At 47.3% G+C, this 20,934-nt stretch overlaps 1 protein-coding gene across 1 annotated transcript in view; it reads left to right on the plus strand.

The window, feature by feature from the left end:
* Window positions 1–20,934, plus strand: part of FAM174B (family with sequence similarity 174 member B) — a 31,643-nt gene that overhangs the window by 1,023 nt on the left and 9,686 nt on the right. Inside the window, exon 2 of the mRNA XM_068537541.1 lies at window positions 17,213–17,344. Coding sequence (XP_068393642.1) covers window positions 17,213–17,344 — 132 coding nt within the window. The remainder of the gene's footprint in view (window positions 1–17,212; window positions 17,345–20,934) is intronic.

The raw sequence follows: 20,934 nt of genomic DNA on the forward strand, positions 1-20,934 counted from the left end.
CTGTGGGGATACCTGTTGGAGGTGCGCATTGCGCCAGGGATTGGAGCTGGGCTTTAGGATGTTTGGCCATCCTTGGTGGCCTCAGTGACTTTCTGCCTACCACCCTGCCTGAATGAACTGCGCAATGAATATTTGCAGGGGCATGAGGATCTTGGAGAGGCTTTTTGTAGGTTGCTCAAGTTCAGGGAGAAAGTGGGAAATCAGAAAGGATGGCTGGGGTCTCTGGAGTAGGGAGATGGAGAGGGCTACAGGGGATGCAGGGAGGGATGCATTTCCCCCTAATGCCTGGGAAATTCTGGTTTTGCAGGAAATGAACCAAGTGTGTCCTGTTACTCAGGCGGGCCTCTGGGAAATCTGGGCATGTGTGTGTCAGTTACTCACAGCCTGTTCCTTCCCCTTCCAAGTGTATACAGTGTGCTTGGGTGTTTGATCAGCTGTTGGAGGTTTGGGGCCAGGGGCTTGTGGGCATTTTCAGAGCAGGAGCAGAAACCAGATCTGGAAAGGCAGGGTTGGGAGCTCTCCCTTGAGGTTTGCTGTTGGTTGCTGTGTGACTTTGAGTCAAGGTGTTTCTTTGTGGGGCCATAGGATTAAATGGCAGTGGTCCTGAGAAAATGGAGAAGGGGGAACTGTGGGCCCACATCCCCTCGCCCCATCCCCTGCCCTGGCTCCGGCTACATTGCTTTTCACTGTTCTGATCCCCTGATGTGCAGCGGACGTTGAATTGCCCCTCTCTGTACCCCATCCTTCCCGCTGCCCTTCATCCTCTGCTTGCAAATGTCAGTGGCTCCCTGTAGCCACTACCTGGATGTGGCATTCAGACCCTTACAAACTAGCCCCAGTGCACCTTTTGGCCATCAGCCAGCCCTTCTGAACCTCCTGTCACTTCTCTCCTGACTCTCCCTGCTGCTGGCTTGTGCTCTTCCGCTCCTGGGCCAGTTCCCACTGCACACTTGCCATGACTGCACGCAGCCACCAGGGCCCAGCTCCCGTGCTCCGTCCTCTGGGTAGTGTTCCTGGACATCCGAGCCAGGCGGTTGCTTCCTTTTCTGGCCTCCCCCAGCCCTAGCCTTGTGCGTCCTCCATACGGCCCTTCTCACGCCAGGCTGGTGGCTCCCAAACTCAGCAGACAGTCGTGGAGGGTGGGCATGTCCAGTCCCCCTGCCCAAGGATGGCCTGGCCTTCAGCAGACGCGCCGTAGTCCTTTACCGCCTTCCTGATTGTTCAGTTGCATTGAACGTTGGTGCCTAGAGCAGCTCTGAGCCTGGAGGTTTGAAACATTTTGCTCAGAATAGGCTGCTCAGCCCACGAGGCGGTGTACTTCTTAAGACGGTATTTGAACTATTTTGCCAGTCTGCTCCTTATTACCCAGGAGTGGGGGAGAAAAGCAAGCAGCATGTGGCCAGATGTGAGGGCACGTGTTTGAGCAGGAGAGCCGGTACTCAGGGCTGGAAGGGATGGGTCCTTGCTGGCCTGTGAGCTGGGTGTTGGAGGAAGGTTCCGACTTCACAGGAGAGGCTGCTTATGGATGTGCCTTCTCTTTCCAGGAAGGCCTTCTTGTTGGGGTGAGTTTCCAGGGGGACAGCTGACACCCCAGTTCTGATGTGGACAGGAACTTACAGCATTTTACAGCTGGGAAGGGCCTTGATGGTACACAGGTCCCATGTGCTCCTTTGCAGAGGAGAAAGTTGCATCCCAGGGAGGGGAGTAAGTCATCCGGTAGACTCGAGAACACTACAAGTCTGTGGTCTGTACTGTGACCTTTCCAGGGGCCTCTGCACGCTTGCTCCATCGGGCTTCCCGAAGGCCTGCTGCCCTGACTGGGCGTCTTCCTTACCTGCTTCCCCTCCTAGCTCCTTAGCATGCGGTCACCACATCCTGGCTATTCTGCCTCTCAAGTCTCCCTGAGACTGTCTCATCTGGGTCATACCCCTTCCCCCACCGGAGCTTCCCCACCTGCCAGCCCTTCTGCCTGACTCACCTCCCTCCCACGTGTCCGGAGTCACAGCAGTATCCTTCAGGCTGGTGTTCCTGCAGCCAGCCGTGTCCCCACTCCCATCCATCCTCCCTCGTCTGGTCTCACCCTTCTTCTGCCCACTCATCCCCCCGTGCGCAGGCTTCTCAGTGTGGTGGCGAGCTGGCTCTGTCTAACCAGGGCCCCGCCTCCCTCTCAAGCCCCCATCTCAGCTTTGCCCACTGCTCCCGCCCTGCTGGACCTTCAGGCGTTCTCCAGCGGCATCTGGTGGCCTTAGCCCTGCATGTCCCTCTGACCCTCTGCTTGGGGTCCCCTGCACCACCAAGACTACGTGGCCAGCTCATTGCTGTTTGCCTGCCTGTGTGTCACCTCCTCCGAGAAGCCTCCCAGCCAGGCCCCCTTCCAGAGCACATGTGAGTTTGGGATTTTCTACTTGGAGTCAAGAGTGTCGCTGAGCTTACCAGGCGGAGGGCTCCGAAGAGCAGGACTGGCCCTTAATCGTTTGTGCCTCTCTAACGCCTGTTGTGGCTCCAAGCACAAGCGGGCATCTGATAAAGGTATTTTTAGCAAATGAATGAACCCCTAAGTATTTTGCTTTGCTGATGCTTCTCAAGATGTCCTCTGTGATGAGCTGCATGGCTGATGCTGGGAACCTGTGAGATGGGGACTTATTTGGACAGTGGCCGCCATTTCCTTAACGATGGATACAGAGAAGGGAGGGAGGTAAAGGAGGAAGAGTGTAGTAAGTATTATTGCTTATACATAACCCGTGTGTCTGTTTTCCCTGAAGGAGTCGCTTTGCCAGACAGCAGAAAGAATGTGGATCCAAGGAAACTGTTACAATTAGAAGCAAAGAATGTGTATCGTGGTAAACAATTAGAAGCAAATAATGTGTATCGTGGTAAGAAAGATACATACCTTTAACCAAGCAGTTCCATTTCTAAGGTACACACATTTTTTACTGCAATACCTATTCTTTGCTTCTAATTTTATTACTTAGAAGAGGAAGCAAAGATGCATGGCCAATGAAGTCCAGAGCAGTTCTGTCTAATAGTGAAAAGGTTTAAGTAACCTAGGTATCTAACAATTGAGCATTGGTTAAATAAATTATGGTAGTCCTTACAATGAAATACTGTGCAGCTGTGAAAGATGATGTTGTTAATATAATACTCACTATATACTGTTGAGTGAAACAGGTTACAAAACAGCATGTGTAGTATGAGCTCATTAAATAAATAAATAATATATATATATGAATGTGCAAAGAATTTTTTGTATGGGTGTGTACACGTGTGACTGTGGGAGATTCTTCATTATGTATTTATTTATTGTTTATGATATATTTCTACATTGTCTGAATTTCCTTTCAGTGGACATTTATTCATTTTCTTTCTCCCTGTCTGTGCACTCAGCTCCTTGCTGCATCCTTAGGTGTGTCTTCCTGAGGACCTGTATAAGAGAGTCTGGGGTGGACCCCTAGGAGTGGGATTTCTGGGTCCCAGGGGTACTCTTACACGGTTTCCTTGAGTATGTACCAGTTTACCCTCCCACCTGGGGATTCTCAGATCCTCCCATCATATCTGACACTTAGTATTATCTGACGTTCTAATGTTTTTCAATCAGATGGGTATGATTGGGTATCTCATTGCTTGCTTTTGCAGATCTCCAGTTCTTACTGAGGTTGAGTAGCTGTCTCTTCCCATACTTATTAATCAATGTGATGTCCCATCTGCAGAATCATTTACAGCTTTTTCATGTATTGGAATCATTAAGGAAAACTGTTTAAAGACTGGAGACAAACTTGGAGGGAGGGAAAGGCAGTTTGGAGGCAGAGCGCCCTCGAGCCAGAGTACCTTCGTGTATATGTGTGTGTGTGCGTGTGTGTGTGTGTGTGTGTGTGTGTGTGTGTGTGTGTGTGTGTGCAGTTCTGCCTGGCTCACAGTAGGGCCAGCCCCCCTAGGTCTGTTGCTTGACATGTTTATGAGAGCTGGAAGGAAATCAATAAAGAAGCTGTGTTTAGGAAGTAGAAAACTCCTCCAATTTTTGGATGTTGGAAAGCGTCTCATGGGGTTGCATGGATTCAGGGATAACAAGCGTTAAGCCAGTGGCCGCTGTTCAGTACCTTTTGCCCCCATGCTCTCTGAGGTCTGACTTTACCCTTTGAGATCTGAGGGGGAATCTGACTTTACTCTGTGGTGTCTTATGAATAAGGTAGAGACAAGTTAGAAACTGCCACCTGAAACCACGACTTTCGTTTCCTCCTGGGGATCCTTTCCCCATCCTGTTGAGTCTCCCAGCTCTCCTGCCCAGGCCACACTTCTCCCAGATCTCTGTTGGCTGCATGCCCAGCCACTTATTTCAAAAGCTGTGTAAAATCGTCTTATCTGAAAGGAGGGTTGTTTTGGTACTTCCTGGGGGACGAAGAGGAAGGTAAATTCTAGGTGATCTGACATTGCCCAGCTGTTGCACTTGGATCAGTGGCAAAGGTGCACGCTGTCGTGTCCTGAAGACGCCGGAACCATGGGAGCTTAGTGAATTACTAAGCCAGGTCTTTGAAAAGGAACAAAAATGTTCCTGCTTCTCCTGGATTCCCCAGATCTCCCATTGTCTGTGTATTTACATTTGTCCTAAGAATAAAAGTTATTTAAGAGAAAATATAGAAGCTTAATGCTTTCAGGATTTGGGGAAAGTGTTCTGAAAAGTTTTTAGTTATTGCTCATTAGTATATCAATATTATTTTAATGAATTGGAGCTTTGGGCAGAGCCCTGGTTAGAAAGTTAAGCCCCTTTTTATGACTTTGAGACTGTGGCGCTTGTGTAGCACCAGGAGGTCATTTTAAAAAAAAATTTATTGAAGTAGAGTTGATTTACAATGTTGTGTTTAATTTCTACTGTACAGCAAAGTGACTCAGTTATACATATATATATTCTTTATCATAGTCTTTTCCATTATGGCTTATCATAGGATATTGAATATAGCTCCCTGTGCTATACAGTAGGACCTTGTTGTTTATCAGGAGGTCATTTTTGATTGCTTGACCAAGGTCTTGAACTGGCGGAAAAGCTACAGTTGTGAAACATATTCATCTTAATTTAATTTTTACTTTTCAAGTGGGTTTTCTTTTTTCTTTGTTTTCCAGTTTCACTGAGATAAAATTGATACACAGAACTGTATAAGTTTAACGGGGACAACATAACGACTTGACTTACATATATTGTGAAATGATGACCACAATAAGCATAGTGAGCATCCGTCATCTCATAGACGCCAAAAAAAGGAAAAAATCATTTTTTTCCTGGTAATGAGAACTTTTGGGGTCTACTCTCTTAGCAACTTTCCCATCTATCACACAGCAGTGTTAGCTATAGTCATGATGCCCACTCCATCCCCAGGACTTATTAGTCTTACTGGAAGGTTGTACTTTCATCCAATTCCCATGGATGTTTAATCTTACACACCACAGTAAAGAAAGTGTTAAATAAATCTAACCCAGCAAAAATCCAGATTAAAAAAAAAAAAACAGCTGTGACAAAGTGAGAGAGTGGCATGGACATATATACACTACCAAACGTAAAATAGACAGCTAGTGGGAAGCAGCCGCATAGTACAGGGAGATCAGCTCCTGCTTTGTGACCACCTACAGGGGTGGGATAGGAAGGGTGGGAGGGAGGGAGATGCAAGAGGGAAGAGATATGGGAACATATGTATATGTATAACTGATTCACTTTGTTATAAAGCAGAAACTAACACACCATTGTAAGGCAATTATCTTCCAATAAAGATGTTAAAAAAACAAAAAACAAAAAACAACCTGCAAAAAAAAAACCCCAAAAAAACAGGGTAGAGAGTATGCCCTTGATTCAGTTTTCCACCAAGTTGAAAAAGAAGTCATAGCGTGTGGGAGGAATAGGGTCCCTCAAGCGGTTCTTTCCTGGGGCGGATTCTGCCTGCTTTGGGGTCATTTAGCAATTTCTGGGAACATTTTTGATTGTCATGACTTGGGGAGGGGGATGCTACTGGCATCTTGTGGGTAGAGGCCAGAGATGCTGCTGGACATCCTACGGTACCCAGGACAGACCCCCTTAACAAAGAATGACCCAGCCCAAGATGTCAGTAGCGCAGGTGCGGGCCTCCTGGTTGTCTACATGAGCAGTTTACTGAACCTTTCTGGGCATCTGCTTCCCAGCACTAATTAAAGTACCTGCTGCCCAGGGCTATTGGGATGTTTGGAATGAGATTGGGTCAGTCAAACCCCTGGCTCTCCTTTAAGCAGCCAAGTGTCCTATTGTATTTAAAAAAACGATTCTGAAAACAGATACCCAACGTTTTGGTCTTGCTTTTGCCTGTAAATGAGGATTCAGCCATATGGCCAAGATCGTCAGGCAAGTGCACCTGTTTCTGAGCCTTGCAAATATGAAATTGGTGACTCTTTAGCCTCCGTGAGCCTCCCTGGACACCTAGGACCCCATGTAGGGTCCCGCACACAACTGAATTCCCCTGGGGAAGGAGGTGCCTCATGACTGCCCTTATTAACAGGCCTGTGAGGCCTTAGGACCTGCCACTGATCCCTTCTATCAAGTTGGAAAGGGAGGAAAATCCCTCTTTAATTTAACCCTGAGCCCTCCGGCTTATCTGGCTTTGCCTGTAAACTCTCATGCCCATGTACTCATCGAGTTTGGGGGCTTTGCCAACACAGGCCCTTCTGGAGACACGGGGCACATCTAGGGGTGGGGCGGGGGTCTGTCTCCAGTGTCAGTGTCTGCATGGCATCCTGTAAGGAGAGTGTCACAGGAGGGAAACCCTCCCAGATTTAAGCAGAGAAGGCTTCATAGGTTGTGTCTGGGATTTTAGTTTTATGGCTGATGTTTTGGTTCTAACTATTCACAAAGGGAAATTCTGGGACCATGAATTTAGAATCATGTTGTCATGGTTTCACTTTAAAAATCTGTATTTTATCTTCCTGGCAATCTGCCAGGAATCCAGACTTGATATTTATTTTCCTGAGGGTGCAGGGAGAAGGCAACGCCCTCTCATTGGCAGGTGTGGAGCAGAAGAGGGGCCATGGCAAAGAGCCTGGGCAGGGCTCTTCAGGCCTGGGAGGGCTTCAGGGCCTTGTAACCTCTTGGGTGTGGGGTTTCTCTGCACTCAGAGTGCCACTGATCTCCCTCCTTCTACCCATTGTACAGATGAGGAAACTGAGGCCCGGAAATGGGAAGGGTTTGTTAAGGTCACCCAGTGAGTTTGTAGGAAAAGTAGGACTCAAGGCCAGGTGTTCTGATGCTCAGCCTGGCCTTTTCTGGGCCTCCAAGATGTGGTGGGCTGGGTTTTAGCCTGGTCAGTTGGGTCTCCCCAGTGCTCAGCCAGGGACCCAGGAGAGAGCGTGGCTGAATGGATGGAGCAATCTTACCAGTGTATTTAATGACCCACTGGAAGCCTAGAAGGTGCTGAGAGAACACAGCCGAGGTGAAGGAGTTTCCAATTCAATCTGGGAGATAGGATAATGCCCTTGTATGATTCTACTTGGCAGGTGAAAGGCAATCTAATTCTGTAGGGGAGTCATGTGTCAAAAGCAACACTTGATAAGTTGCCAAAGGACTTATCAAAGCCCCAGGGACTTTGGCGGGGGACATAATGGTCAGGGAAGGCATATGGGGAGGAGTAGGAGGAATAGGACCTGATGGGGTGGGAAAAGAAGAGGTTCTTCCAGGACCGGCTGGCCGAGCAGGTTTTGCGGTGGGCAGGGTTTGTGAGAATGATCACCTCGAAATTATGGTGACAATAATAACAATAGCAACTAATATTTATTAAGCCCTTACTGTATACCAGCCTCTGTGCTAAACATTTTATATGTTTCCTCATTCCTGTGAGGAGTGTGCTGTCGGAATCCCATTTTACAGATGAGTAAATCAAGTTGCAGAGTGATGAAGTGTCTTGCTTAAGGCCATATGGCTGGTGAAGGGCGGGAGTCTGATTTCCGATCCAGTATTCCTCCCCCACTCCTTTCCCTGTTGCAGCCGGATTTTGGAAGACAGGAATCCCAGCCAGAGGATTTTGGGATTAGTAGTGGGTCAGAGGAGCAAATGGAGGATCTGAATACAGGAGTGTAATGATGAAAGGGCTGCTTTAGTAATGCTGACCCCTTTTAGGTGCTTAATATGTATTTGCTGAGTGAATGGATGAATAGTGATGTGGCTGCCTCGGGGATGCAGGATGGCGGGGGAGACCAGTGGAAGGTGCTGGAAGGACCAGTAGGGAGGGCTGGAGATTCGAGTGGGTGAAGAGGAGGATGAAGAGGAAAGTGTCAGGAGGACCGGAAGGGCCTGGAGATGCGGGCATGGTGAAGGGGATGGTCAGGCAGGGGAGAAGCCTTGGTGAGAAAGAGGGTGACAGAAACACCACGGAAATGCCAGCCACGCAGCTGGACATCTCGGCTTGCGGTGGCGGGGTTGGGAGTTCTGTCAAGAAGTGACTGTCCCTGAAGTGTGGACTGTCCCTGAAGTGGGGGGCAGTGGCAGCAAGGACTGACACCCCTGCGCCTCCCCTACCACGTGGCAGGGACAAGTGGATGCTGAAAGGGTCATTTATGACGTGTGTCCCGAAGCACAGTGACCCCAGAATTTCAAGGCCGTGGTTGTGTCCCCGGGTCCACCAAAGAGTCCCTCTCGGTCATCTTGCCACTGCCCTTGAACCAACAGAGCTGCCCCTAGAGGCTTCCTTCCTCACTTTCGGCCTCGCTTGCCTCTCCTGGCACCTCACAGACGGGTGAAGTGGACCCAACCCTTTGCAAACACACTTGGGAGGAACAGGTCTTGGGGCGTTTGCTGTGTGGCCATATTTCACGTGGCTCCTTAAACAGGTCAAAGCTGGGGCGTGCTTATTTTTTTCTTGGAAGAATGAGAGTTGGATCTGTCCCTCAGGGATTGAGGGAAGGAAAGGGAAACAAGGGTGGGGGGCAGGTGGAGGCGTAACCCTGAGGAGTTATGAAGAGGAACCCTAAGGCTTGTCAACGGTATGTGGTCCTGTGTGAAATGTAAGCCCGGGGCACACTGTGCATTGGGTGCTGGAGGCCGGCGTTGCGATCAGTCAACAGTGGTGTCACTTTGTTAATCCTGAGGAGACAGTGCCCAGGAGAGGAGGGGAACAGCTAGGCTGTATAGGTAATGACTAGTACCTCTTCATCGTGACTGAACTGCTGGTGAACAGATCTAGGACCTCAGGTGACTGTGAGTATCAGGCCATCTCTCTGGGCCCATGATTTTAGCTCAATTATTCAGTGTCACTCATGCGTGGCACCCAGGACCAAATAAACCATGGCCAGGAAGCTAAGTCAGAGGTTGCAGACTGACGACCCACAGATACGTTTTTTTGTTTTGTTTTGATCTGCACAGTGTTTTTGTTTTCGTTTTTTATTAAAGTGCAGTTGATTTACAGTGTTTCACGTGTATAGCAAAGTGATTCAGTCATGCATACATACATACATATATATATATATTCTTTTTCAGATTCTTTTCCATTGTAGGTTATTACAAGGTACTGAATATAGTTTCCTGTGCTATACAGTAGGTCCTTGTTGTTTATCTATTTTATATACAGTAGTGTGTATCTGTTAATCCCCAATTCCCGATTTATCCCTCCCCACCTTTTCCCCTTTGGTAAGCATAAGTTTGTTTTCTATGTCTGTGAGTCTATTTCTGTTTTGTAAATAAGTTCATTTGTATCGTTTTTTTAGATTTCACATATATGCAGTGTTTTTAACAACTGAGATAACTGAGAACACTTAAAACTGGGAGTCTTCACATCAAAATCCAGATCTACTTTTCTCAACAGATGGGAATACTGGAAACGCAGTGCCTCTATAATGAGGGGGGAGTAGGGGGGGCGGGGAGCTGGGTAGCCACCGTCCCATCTCGTCTGTGTTTGTGAGTGCCAATCCTCGTGTCTCCTTGACTCCAAGACCGAGCGTTGGCTGCCATTTGTCACCGTGTTTGTTCTAATGTTTACATCACACCAGGCTCGCTTCACTGCTTTCCTGCGCCTGTGGGCTCTGGGGCATTTGAGTCATCGCGCTTGACTGGGTGCTGGTACTGGAGCAGAGTGTCTGGCGTGGCGGGGAGGACAGGCGTCAGGTGTGGCAGCGCTGCTCGTGTACCTGGAAGTCTCTGGAACACCTGTGTTTGGGAAGGCTTGGCCGGAGCCCTGTTAGAGCTGGGCTGCCTGAGATCCTGAAGCTCTCACTGCACTAGAGGAAAGTGCTTTTGTCTCATGTAACCGAGAGTCTCAAGTTGCCCATCTGGAGCGGAGCCAGATGAGATTCAGATCACGCTGGTGTTGGGCTCGTTTACACTGCTTTAAAAGGATGGTGATGGGTAGAGCGCAGGGGCTGTGCCCAAGGCAGGAAAGGGAGGAGGCTGGTGCTCGGGAATTGTACCCTGGTCGCCAGCCTTGGGTTTGCCCCCGAGCCTGGGGCCCATCCCAGGTCATCGCCCCTTCTTGGGAGACATGGCGCTGTTGTCACTGGCTCTTCGGCACCTGCTTCCCTACATGGTGAGGCTGCACAGTGGGTTTTGGGGTCGTGTTCTTTCTCCAAGTTTGCTTGGTTTTCTAGGGAAGGCTCAGTTTTGTCATGTTCTGCGGGGGAAGATGCAGGGTAGAGATCGGAGGTTAAAAACAGGAAAGGCCTCTGTCCTCAGAGCATTGGAAGCTTTGGCCGGGTGGGAAGGCGGGCAGCTAACTCACAGCAGCTGCTTGATTCGATCTCTCCCCTACACATGCTGTTTCCATCCTCTTTATTAATTTTCCAAATGTCAAAGGTAACATGCTCTTTGGAACGAGTAGTGTGGTTTCAACAGAAAGCTGGTCCTTGAGCCACAGAACTACTTTAGTCGGCTTCACAGTGAAAACAGCTCAGGTGGAGGAAAGGCCAGAGACGCTGGGTTTGGCTCCTAAGGTCACCAGGTTAGCAGGAGACGGCAGGCAGCCTCTGGGTGGGACAGGGGGGCCCCCGGGCCTCTCCAGGAGAAGGGTCTCCTGTCCGAGAGGCAGGCCTGACACACACGTGGTCTGTTTAAATTTTTATTTTAATTACCTTCTTTGAATTTTATTTATTTATTTACTTGTTTGTTTTAAAAATAGCTCATATATTCACATGGTTTGAAATTCACGAGGAACCAGAGGGTATAGTGAACAATCTCCTTCTTAGCCCAGCCTGCCCTTCAGCCTCCCAGCTTCCTTCTCCGGATGCTGTCAATTTCTTGTGACTCTTTCCAGAGAGATTTTATTAAGTATAGAAATGAATGAATGTGATAGATACACATACATGCATATATATCTATCTTTCCTGCTTTTAATGACAGCTTTATAAGATGTAATTCACATGCCATACAGGTGTCCCATTTAAAGTGTCCAAATCATGGTTTTTAGTACATTCACAGAGTTGTGCACCATCACCCCAGTCAATGATAGAAGACTGTTGTCATTCCAGAAAGAAACGTGAGCTCGTTATCGGTCACTCCCCATCTCCCTCCCAAGCCCCACTGCGGTGAGCTCTGCCACCTGAACCCTAGCTGCACCGGGCAAGTGGGTGACGTGGATACGAAATTCGGGTTCAGGGTGAGGGACTTGCCAGGAGGCTCACAGACAAAGGAGTTGCAGGGCTGAGATGGAATCGCACCCCTGGACGTGGAACCTATGGATCTGACCGCCACACCTGCAAACTGAACTACTGACAGCAAACTAACCCGTCCGGCTTTGCATTGTTTTGTGTCTCTTTGCAGGGGAGGGTGGGGAGTGCGCTGGGGCGCATTGGGAAACCAGTTTCCGACCAGCTGTTGAGCGGGCCTTTGAGTAAACAAACCCTCTGGCTTTAGGATTACATTTCAGAGTAAGAGAATTTGAACTTCTCTTCTGTCTAGTTAGTTAGAAATGTTTGTTTTGGCCCCAGTGGAATGATCCTTTGTCTCTTCTCCAGCTTCTCTGGTCTTGCTGGGTCCTGTGAAGCACAACGTGGGCATTTACTTAAAACCACCCTTTAAGTAAATGCCACCGTCTCTTCGTGGAGGCCACTTGGTTTAACGGGACCTTGTACTAGAAAAGAAAAATTACGGCGAAGGGGCCATGCTGTTGCAGATGGACCAGCAATATCTTTTCCCTTCCTTCTTCCCTGAATCTCCCCCTTCTTGGGCACGGAGCGCTGTGACAGTTGTGGCAAAGCTGCCTTCCTGCTTGTGCCTCCCACCCACCCCCAGGTAGGCGAGGAAGCAGGGCTGTAAGTAGAAACACCGGGATAGGAACCCAAGTCTGACTCTAACCTGGGGCTCTGTCTAGAACCAGTTGCTTCTTTCTCAAGCTGTGTCCTCGAGGCTGACCCACTGCCCGCCTGGGGACACTTGGGTGACTGCAGATTCTCTGCAGCTGTGTAGCCTTTGCATTTTCCTCAGACCGGAATGCTGGTGAACAGCCCTGTGGGAAGATCACCAGGATGTTTGTCGTCTCGGAAAACCTGTTCACAGGTGGCCCTGAGTGAAAACTTTCACGATGTTGTCACTGAGGTGCGTTATATGTATGGTTCTTTGTTTCTAGAACCAGAAACAGGGAAGAGTCCTAGGGTTTTAAAGGATTTGACAAAATGGGAAAATTATACTTACATGTGGAAGGTTTGCTGTTAAAATGTGGGAGAATCCTGAGATGGTGTTTATCATTACAGCCATGCCTTTTTTCCTTTGAGACCCTGTGACAACGGTTAGGGTTCCTTTGTTTGTGTGTGACAGAAAGCCCTGACCAGACTGGCTTCGGTGACAAAGAGAGTAGCATCGTTGGTGTCAAGGAGGGCTGGCATCATAGTAGATTTGGAGCCTGGTCTCTCCCTCCAATCTGTCCTCTACCATGTTGGCTTTATTTTCCATTTCTAGAAGGTGGCGATGCAGCTCTCACCTGGGTGATTTACTGACCCCCTTCCTGCCTGCCTAGCAAAGGTCACTGGCTCCGATTAGTCCCATACTCCCCCCAACCTCCCAGCCATGGCCCCAGGGGTTGCAATACACTGATTTTGACTCAGGTTTAAGTCCCATGGTCCACTTCTGGAGCTGGGGGTGTGGCCAGTGGTCAGACCTCCTCACCCACGGGGACCATGGGGAGGGGGATTCACCAAGGATACAGATGCCCAAAGGAGGGAGGAGATGGAGGCTGGCCTGCCCCAAACCAACATGTGTCCTGAGGGAGTCACCGTTAGAAAGAGTTTATGAGAAGTCTGCCCAGATCAATTTGAAATAGGAATGTGTGAGCTGTGGTAAGCGACAAGTTCCAGAAAGTTTGTACCAAGGGCAAAGAGTTTCTTGGTGTTAAAGATAAGTGGAGGCGGAGTCTAGTGGCGGTGTGGAGTGGGCTTGCAGAGGGAGTGAGTGGGGGAACTGGCACCTTGCCTCTTGGCCAGCACGAGGTGGTTCAAGGTGAGCCTCCAGGAAGGTTCGTGCTGGGGCAGCCCTTGGTCCTTGGTCCTGGGGAGATCGACCTCTCTGAGCCTCAGTTTCCTCGTCTGGAATACAGAGATAACAGCGCTGCCTTATAGGGTGATTTATATGTTTTGCATGCGATCTTACATGTAAATTGCTTAGCTGGCACCCGGGAGGAGCTCAACTCTTAGGGACTGCTATTGATCAGAAAAGATGCGTTAGAGCATCCACACTCAGAAGAGACAGCAGGACTCGGTGAGGTCACATAGGCTTCAAACAAATCTGTTTTCCCCTTATCTCACGTCTTCCTCTCCGAGGCAGGGTGTCTCTGTTCTCTGACCCAGGACAGTGAGGCTCGGGAATCTAAGGGTCTGCGGGAAATGCTGATCGACTGTTCATGCATTTCCCAGCTTCTGACTCACACATAGCTAGTAAAGGAAGGGCTCACCTTTTAATTTGAAAAATACATGAGGTGAGGCCCCCTCCACCCATCCCACCCCACGCGACTCCAATCATACATGTGGTTTCTCTCTGGCGCAGCCAGTCTCCTTCTGCCATGGATGAGGCTGAGTCTCTTTCAACTTCTCACAAGTCCTGGTTTTCCCTTATTAACATGTCCAGTAGTGAAACAGCAGAAAGTACTCCTTTTTTGTGAAAGGTGTTGTGGCTCAGAGAGTTGATTATTTGAAATGTAATTTCTTCAGCTCATTGTGTCAAAACTGGTGTTTGATGCATGTATGAGGGCTCTTGCTAATGGCCTTTTGGATTAGGCAAGGTTCTGCAGAGAAATGGAACCAAGAGTGTGTGTGTGTGTGTGTGTGTGTGTGTGTGTGTATGCACACATACAGGCTTGAAATCCAAGAAGAGCTAAGATTTCAGTTTTAGTCTGAATGCAGGAAAAAAAAAAAAAAAAAAAAAAAAAGAATGATGTCTCAGCTCAAAGGCAGTCCGGCAGGAGAAATTCTCTCTCACTTGTGGGAGGTCAGTCTTTCTTGTCTATTCAGGCCTTCAAGTGATTGGGTGAGACCCACCTGAGTTGGGGAGGGCAATCTGCTTTACTCAGTCTACCAATTCCAGCGTTAATCTCAACCAGAAACACTCTCACAGACACATCCAGAAATAATGCTTGAGCCAATATCTGGGTACCCTGTGGCTCAGTCAAGTCTACACATAAAATTAACCATCACACCTTTGGTGTAATCTTGAGGTTTAAAATTACCTTCTCAGGTGACCTGCTTGGAATGGCTGTCATTAAAGCAAGTAGGCCATGGTGTTCTAGAGGCTGGGCTGTGTTCCAGCTTCTCCCATGGGTAAGTGTTCAAGGGTCTTATTTTAAGCTCAGCAGGTTAATTTTCTCATCACAAGACTCTATGAACAATCAGGAAGAAGGAAGGTGATTTTATGGTTGATGGGGATCCATTTCCATGAAGCAGGGCTGAAGTCAGAGCCTCCAGAACCTTCTCCCAGGGTCAGCAGTCAGTCCCGCTCCAGAGCCAGACTAAGCGAGATTTCAAGTTCCAAGTGCAGGACAAGGTTTATGAATCAGATTTCGCATTTTTCTAAGCCTCATGATATTTGAAAAACAGTTACAAACAATGGTGACTCTTCATCCAGAAACCATCTGGGCGCCAGTCTCTTTGGGCGTCTACAGGAGCTTTCTCAAGCCCTCGGGTCCACAGGACGAATCCTATTCCAGAGTTCCAGATGCTTGTCCAGATGTGTGTTGGGAATGGGCAGCCCTGGCACTGGACACAGTTAACAGAAGGGCAAGTCCGGCTCCTTTGCAAAGCCAAGTGCTTCCTCTGAGCAGCTGTGACCCGTCAGGGCAGAGATAGGAGACTTCTGAGAAAAGTGTGATGTGTGCGTCTGTGTAGATCCGGAGGTTGAGCCTAGTCTAGAGGGCTTGGGGGGTGGGTGGTTTTCCTTGTGGCTTAGTCTTGGGTTGCTTGTGGCATATGGAGCCGTTTCTGGGCTTAAATTTCCCCATCCATATTGGAGATTGAATTGGTCAGGGATTATGTCATCTGGGGCAGAACACTAAGATCTATTTTACTCCTTTGTGGGGAGGTGGAGAGAAAACAAGAATCTGTTGATTGTGAGAATCTGGACCAGCGGTATTTATAACGTAAGCATTTACGCTCCCGCACAAAGCCTGCTTCCAAAATACTGTTGTCCCGTGGCCACTGGGTAGGTGACTGGCTGTGCCCCTCTTACCTCTTAACCACCTGGCTTGGTGTTTGCACCGTGTTTGAAATCCACGCAGTTTCACACCCACACCTCTGCGTGTGTGTGCGCGCGTGCCTATGATGAAAGCAGAAAGGACAAATTGCTTTGTAATGAGGCTAGGGGATTATCAGACTTTATAGCTGATTTCCCAAAGTCTCTACACAAAGAACCACGAGGAGTAGGCACTATAGGTTGTATAGGTTGCTTTATGCCAAAGGTATAGATAAATATTTATATTTTCTATGTAAACAATCCTTTCACAAATCACGTCTTTGATAAATAATACTAGGTAAGAAAAGAGCAAGTTGCTGTTGCTAAGAAACTCTTACTTGACGGTGAACTTCTGTTTTCATTGTTTTGCAAACTTCTTGAGGAGTTTCTGTGTGCTGGGGACAAAGAGACCCGACATGTGTCTTTGATGTGGTCTCCATCTGGGTACGGCTTACAGTCTGCAGGAAGCATGTTTAGAGAATATGATTCTTCAATGCCCCATTTATGATTTTGGGGGTTTGGCTGGTTTCTCATAGACAGTTTCAAATATTTGTTAAAAAGGAGGGACATCAGAGAATACAAGGCATTTGGGCAAAAGTTCAAAATAGTGCAGAAATAAATGCTTAGAGCATCAGTAGTCATAATAACAATATTGTTCCCTGTGGCATCATAAACTTTCAGCTGTGCCCTGATCAATGTCTTGTGCTTCATGCAGAGGGTCTGACACTGGAGATGGAAAGGCTTGCTCGGCACTTTCCCCGTGGTCCCCAGTGACCGTCCACCATCCCAGAGGTAAAAGCATAGGGTTATAACTCCCAATGCTCATAAATCCTTGTGATGGAAACAATACTCATTTGTACAAGTCCTTGTCATGTGAGAGAGGCTGTAGCACGTTTAACTCCTATTTGTTGATTATTTTCGCAGACAGTCATTTTTGCCGAGAGCTTGCTGTGTGTAGGCTTGTTAAATGCCTCATCTCACTTAATCCTCCCTCGCCCGTGAGGGACACATACTATTCTCATCCCATTTTATTTATGAGGAAACTGAGGCCTAGAGAGATTGACTGACTTGCCCATGATCACACAGGTAGAAAGTGGGCAAGCCTGCGTTCTAATCCACCTGGCTGGCCCATGGGGCAGGGCACACAGTGCCAGGCTGTGACGCCTGTGCTTGGAGCAGTGACCTGCCAACACGGCAGGGCTGGGATGAGGGTGAGGGGCCAGGGGATGAAGGGATGAGGGGCATCATGCCAGCCCAGGGGCAGGGCTGAGTTCCGTCCATGTTGAACATTCTGATCTTTTGCTCATCATGGATTTTTTTTGCATTAATTTTGCCTTTTAAAATCTTGCATTTGGGCATTATAGATCTTGATCACTGGGTTTTACGGTGCTTTGGGCAGGTGTGGGTGAGGATCACGAGGGTTGCTGAGGTCAGGACCCCGCCCAAGGTCCCATGGCCGGAAGTGGAGGAGCTGGGGTATTTGCCAGATCTCCTGGGAGCCAGGCTGGGGGCAGCAGCGTGGCTTACCCCAGTGGGCATCGCTGAGTTCTCAGGAATGTGCTTCCCCTCTTCCAGGTCGGGGAAGAGGCTGAAGAAGACCCGCAAGTATGACATCATCACCACTCCGGCTGAGCGAGTGGAAATGGCCCCGTTGAACGAAGAGGATGACGAGGACGAGGACTCCACAGTATTTGACATCAAATACAGGTACCGGGTGGGAACAGTGGCTTTCTCCTGGGCTCGCTGGCTTGGGGAGGTGGGGCGGTTCACCTTTGAAGACAGTGAGTGGCCAGGCGTGTATTCTTGTTCTTTGGCGAAGTCTTTGACCTTGGGGCATTCTGCTTATAGGGGGGAACTGCTTTGATCCCTCCCAGGAATGCACAGCACCCAGAAAGCCAGCAGGGAAGTGCTTGCAGGGAAATGCTTATTCTCAACTCTTTCCTGACGCGAACCCTTGAGAAGTCAGCTTTGTGGGAGCGAAAGGAGGGCTGAATTTCGGACAATGAGCTTGTCATGTAGAGACTCTGGGGAATCTAGTCCAAGCAACCGCCATGTACCACACGCCATGTACCACACGCCACACAAATGGAAACTTTTTTTTCAACCTTGCTTAGTTGGTAATGGAGAGCATGGAGTGGGGGTTACTCCTTGGATGGAATTTACTGCTGAATTCCAAAGGCAGGTGTGTTTCTTTAAGGTGGCCAGTAGGAAAGTCAGAATGACTTTGTGACTTCAGGATTGTAGTTTGGGCTCTGGCTTCTTTTGGGATATACTACTTTGGGTATGTGAGATTCTCAGTGTTAGAGCTGGGGGCAAGTGTAATTTAGGGATGAGGGCTTGGAGGCCCAGAGAGGGGCCATGGGTTGCCCAAGGTCACAGTTATTAATGGCAAAGATGAGACACAAATCCAGGCTGGACCCTATCCGGAGATTCCTCCCCCCGACCAGGGTCCTCCAGAGAAACAGAATCAATAGGATATACACATACAGAAAGAGATTTATTGTAAAGGTCCAAGTCTGAAGGCCTGAGAACCAGGAGAGCCGATGGTGTAAGTTCCAGCGAGAGTGCAGGAGAAGACCAATGTCTCAGCTCCAACATGGTCAGGCAGAGAGAGCGAATCCCCCCTTATTCTGCCTTTTGTGCTATTCAGGCCTCCAGTGGGTTGGATGAGGCCCACCCATGCCAGGGAGGGCGATCTGCTTTACTCAGTTTACCCAGACAATTGTTAATCTCAGCCGGAACACCCTCCCAGACACACCCAGACTAATGTTTTACCAAATATCTGGGCACAGTGTCACCCAGTCAGGTTGACCCGTAAGAGTCGCATCACACACAGCTTTTCTGTACCTCCTGACTTGTCCTTTTCCAGCACAGCCTTGAGTATTCTTGGCTATAATGGAGTTAGATTCAAGAAAACAGTGTGCGGGATTTCGATTAGAATTGCATTGACTCTGTAGATTGATTTAAAGAGAATCAGCCCTTTATGCTAAGTGAAATAAGTCAGACAGAGAAAGACAAATACTGTATGATATCACTTATGTGTGGAATTAAAAAAATACAGCAAACTAGTGAATATAACAGAATAAAAAGAAGCAGACTCACAGATAGAGAGAACAAACTAGTGGTTACCAGTGAGGAGAGGGAAGCGGGGAGGGGCAAGATAAGGGTAGGGGATTAAGAACTACAAACTATTCTGTATAAAATAAGCTACAGAGATATAGTGTACAACATGGGGAATATAGCCAGTATTTTATAATAACTATAAATGGACTATAACATTTAAACATTTTGAATCACTATATTGTACACCTGTAACTTACATAACATTGTACGTCAACTGTGCTTCAATAAAAAAAAAAAAGAGAATCAGGCCCTTTATGTTGACTCTTCCCATTCATGAACATGGAATAACTTTCCATTGATTTAGGTATTGGAAAAGATGTCTTTTAAAAACTTCTCCATAAATGTATTATAAATTTTTGCTAGATATATTCCCAGGTGTTTTACATTTTGAGATATATATATATATATATATATATATTTTTTTTTTACTTTATTTAAAAAATTATTTTTGGGGGGGTAGCATGTATCTTTTTAAATTTTTTTTAATTTTTTTATGCAGCAGGTTCTTATTAGTTATCTATTTGACACATATATATGTCAATCCCAATCTCCCAAATTTTTTTACTTTAAAATACTGTTTACTTTAAAAAATGATTTTATTTATACTCAGGTCTGAAAAATAATGCCTGTATTATCATGATCACGTACATACCAATATTGGAAACAGAGTTTGTTAACAAATCACACCTAAATTTTATGAAGAACGCACAACACTGACATGGATTGGTTATAGATAGAGTGGAGGAACAAACCATTAGCTATAATTTGCAGTTTAGGTAGAGAGCAGCCCCCTTTGAGAAGAATCAAAACAATTACTAACCTGCACCCATACTGCAAAATACTATGTACATAAGAAAGTGATTATACTGATTTTATTGCTAAGCCGTTTTATCGGTCTCACATTCAAGGCACAGAAATGAAACAAAATGTGAAGACCACGATGTCCTCATTATGAGTCACAATGGAAAGGCTCAGCTGCATCCTGCAGGCCTGGGGTTCCTGTACGATAGGGAGCCCTTGATGGCTTAAGTGGATCAACGGACTGTTTTGATTTTGAGCCGTGGGATGGGATCTCATCCATATTTGGTGTGTGAGCCAACTCCACGGGGGCTAGGATAGATGGCACCATTTTCGTGGTAGCCTCAGACCCAACTACATAAGAAAAGACCCTAAGCAAAGAAATATCCCTGTCTGTCCAGAAAGTCTAACTGTTGACTCTTTCTTGAGTATAAGCTGGAAAAGGGGCCCCTCTAGAGAATCTGGATACAAATATTATTGTGGTTCAAAGGCTGCTGGTGGAGGTCGTGTCTGGTGTCACAAAGAGGAGGAAAGTATTGAAACCACTGGCAGATTAAGAACCTTCCACAACGAGTCTCAGTTCTTCAAATAATGGATCAAGTTCCTTTCCTAGGAACAGTTAGCGCTCTACTGGCGTCGCTCCTGCCTGTGAAACTCACCATCAGAGGCAAACGATTTCAAAATTAAAACTTTTTCTTTTCAGTTTTATTGAGATATAATTGACATACAGCACAGTATAAGTTGAAGGTATACAGCATAATGACATACATATATTGTGAAATGATCACCACAGTAAGTTTAGTTGGCATCTAGCACCTCACATAGTTACAAAAACATTTTTTTTTTTACCTTGTGATGAGAACTTAATAGGATCTACTCTCTTAGCAGCTTTCAGATCTATCATACAGCAGTGTTAACCTGTAGTCATCATGTTGTACATTACAGCCCCGGGAGGTATTCACCTTGTAACTGGAAGTTTGTACCTTTTGACCACCTTCACCCAATTCCTCCATCCCCAACCCCCTGCCTCTGATAACTGCAAATCTGATCTCTTTTTCTATGAGTTTGGTTTTTCTAGATTCCACGTATAAGTGAGATCGTACAGTATTTGTCTTTCTCAGCCTGACTTATTTCATTTAACATGATGCCCTTGTGGTCCACCCATGGTATTGTAAGTGGCAGGATTCCCTGCTGTTTTATGCTGACTAGTATTCCATTGTGTGTGTGTCTGTGTGTGTGTGTATTTCACATTTTCTTTATTGATTCATCTGTTGTTGGACACGTAGGCTGTTTCCATGTCTTCGCTCTTGTAAATGATGCTGCTGTGAACCTTGGGGTGCAGATATCTCATCAGCATAGTAATTTTGTTTCCAAAG

The sequence above is a fragment of the Eschrichtius robustus genome, chromosome 1 (assembly GCF_028021215.1).
Source record: "Eschrichtius robustus isolate mEscRob2 chromosome 1, mEscRob2.pri, whole genome shotgun sequence".
NCBI lineage: Eukaryota > Metazoa > Chordata > Mammalia > Artiodactyla > Eschrichtiidae > Eschrichtius > Eschrichtius robustus.